The sequence below is a fragment of the Priapulus caudatus genome, unplaced genomic scaffold (assembly GCF_000485595.1).
Source record: "Priapulus caudatus unplaced genomic scaffold, Priapulus_caudatus-5.0.1 Scaffold821, whole genome shotgun sequence".
Lineage (NCBI taxonomy): Eukaryota > Metazoa > Priapulida > Priapulimorpha > Priapulimorphida > Priapulidae > Priapulus > Priapulus caudatus.
Window position 1 is genome coordinate 89,584 of NW_014577882.1, and position 2,631 is coordinate 92,214.

Genomic DNA, 2,631 nt, shown 5'->3' on the forward strand with positions numbered 1-2,631 from the left:
CCCTCCCTCCCTCCCTCCCCCCCTCCCCCCCCCCTCCTTCCTCCCCTCCTCGTAGCAGCAACCGTGCTAAGCTAAAGGAAACTCCCCCCCCCCGGGAGAAAGAATCCACGTGAGAAATTACAGGGACCACCCGCCGAATCTTTACGTTATAGGATACAATATGTATTTCGTTAATTATTATTCAATAATATTTCTTGTTCTCGGAAAGGTAGTCTTCGCGTACGCATATTTCGGCCGGCAGACGAAAGCACGGTGCCAACTATTCCGTGAACCTCCCACTCCCGTACTTATAGACCCCGTATTATCTAATCCCTATAGACCCCGTATCATTTTGTCCTTATAGACCCCGTATCATCTAGGCCCTATAGACCCCGTACTATGTAGTCCCTATAGCCCCCACATCAACTAGTTCCTATAGACTCCATATAATCTAGCTCCTTATAGATCCCGTATCATTTCGTCCCTATAGACCCAGTATCCGCTAGTTCCTTTAAACCACATATCCTCTAGTCCCTCAGGACCGCATGTCCTCTAGAACTGACAGCTCTAGCGATATAGAGCAAGAAGTCTAGTAAGTAGTTTCCCTTGAGAGATACGCACAACAGCGCGTCTATATATAGGCCCCGGTCCCGGTCCCGGCCCCGGCCGAGGTCCCAATTATTTTGCTGCACTCTGTTTAGATCGGATGATTCTAGAGTTCAGCACCTATAAAACACACGCACCCGATATATCCTACATGCATTATGACATCGTATATCTTGCTTCGAAGCTAGCTGCAGCCGCGGCAGGGAGCGCCATTTATTTCTGTAGAAACTTCGTTTGTTAAGTGCAAGCGCCGAAAACCCCGCGTCTCCTGCTGTGCGTGACGTCACCACATTAACGCGTAGCCTATTTTCTACCATTGTTCGTTGGTATTCTTCGGCTATGGCGTTTATTTGAGCGACGGAACGAGCATTTCATGACGTTCGCGGACGGTGCGGGAGATCTGTTTGTGCTAACTAACCCAGAAACCTTGGCACGGCTGAGCAGAAAGCGTTCTCGCGCCTTTACGTTCGAGCTTGGTGTAAGCATTCTGACTGAGAATGATGACAATGATTCTGAGTCAGAATGATTACTCCAAGGTTCGAGCGACACTCGCGTGAATAGAGCGTGTTAGCATAGGCGCAGTCCAATTAAGGTGCCGCCGCGGTGTCCAGCACAAAGGTCAAGATGTGTAAACGGAGGGGAAATATTTTCCGTTTAACTTAAGGTATAGGAGGAAATACGGAATTGCGGCACAAATCTTAACGGCTCGACCTATGCTCTTAATATTTGGTGTATAGTGTGATGGGCAGGAAACCCATCACCAGTGCGAAATTGGAGGTCACAGGTTAAAGGGCAGTAGGGGAAAGGTTAGATATCAGACATTTTCTGATAACCTGGGCAAATGGACAGAGTAAAAAACATTTTTGTTTCATCGCTGATCTACCATTTTTATCACTTTATTGAAAGGACCATGAAATGTGCTTTCCACTGACGTGCGAAGAGTAAGTGTTTAATAAACTTTTGACCCTCAAGAGGAGGGTTAAACATGGATTCCTCAACTGCCTCAATAACGTGACAGTGTTGTCATATTCATGGCACATCCATAATATAGAAACCCAATAAGCCTGGATAGCCGAATGCGTACAGCACAGGGAGGTATGCAGAATGCAGAAGGTTGTTGAAATGATGTGTACGCAACTGCGTATCTGCATATCTGCGGCTAACAAAGGTGTCACTACGCACGACTTAAATGTTACGTTTATAACCGTAGCAACAGACCTCAGATGAGCCCAGACGCTCTGCGGCTCTTGTTTAATATTTTTTTTCTTTTGCGATGTCAGATGACATCGGAGGCCAAATCCAATGTGCCCATGACATTCAGCATTCAAAGTTACATCTAATGGCCATCTTGGACATATATCTAGAGTGACCCATATTGATTTGAATCGAGAACAGACGAACAGAGAAACTTCCACAAATATATATTAGATTATTAAAGGGGATGGTGGATTTATCTTTCTCTCTCTCCCCCCCTCTCTCTCTCTCTCTCTCTCTCTCTCTCTCTCTCTCTCTCTCTCTTTATCTCTCCTTCTTCCCTCTCCCTATCTCTCTCACTCCGTATATATATATATATATATTTATTTATTTATTTATTTATTTATATATGCTGGGCCACCCGCTGAATTTTAGGATATACATATCTATCTATCCGTCTGTGCAGGTGTGTGGTGGCTTTATGGCCGCCATCGGGTTGTACGCGTTCGTAGAGAAGGAGCAAGCGGCGGCGGCGGCGGCGGCGGGGCGAGCGACGACAACCTACGCACTACTCGACCCAGCGACACTGATGCTCATCGCTGGCTCGGTCGCCTTTGTCGTCGCCTTCCTCGGCTGCACGGGAGCTCTGCGAGAGAACACGTGCCTGCTGAGAACGGTGAGAGCCGTAGTCAATTACAGCTGGGAATCATATTACCCTCTAGCCCCCCTGCCTCACTCACTCCCTTCCTATCTCCCTATCTCCCTATCTCCCTTCTTCCTTCCCTATCTTCCTCCCTCCCTCATTCCCTCCCTCCCTTCCTCTCTCCTTCCCTCCCTCCCTCCCTCCCTCCC

General features: G+C 47.7%; 1 protein-coding gene across 1 annotated transcript in view; it reads left to right on the top strand.

Annotated features, from left to right (window-relative positions):
* Positions 1–2,631, top strand: part of LOC106813762 (tetraspanin-33-like) — a 46,179-nt gene that overhangs the window by 25,808 nt on the left and 17,740 nt on the right. Inside the window, exon 2 of the mRNA XM_014817982.1 lies at positions 2,246–2,455. Within this exon, the coding sequence (XP_014673468.1) occupies positions 2,246–2,455 (210 nt within the window). The remainder of the gene's footprint in view (positions 1–2,245; positions 2,456–2,631) is intronic.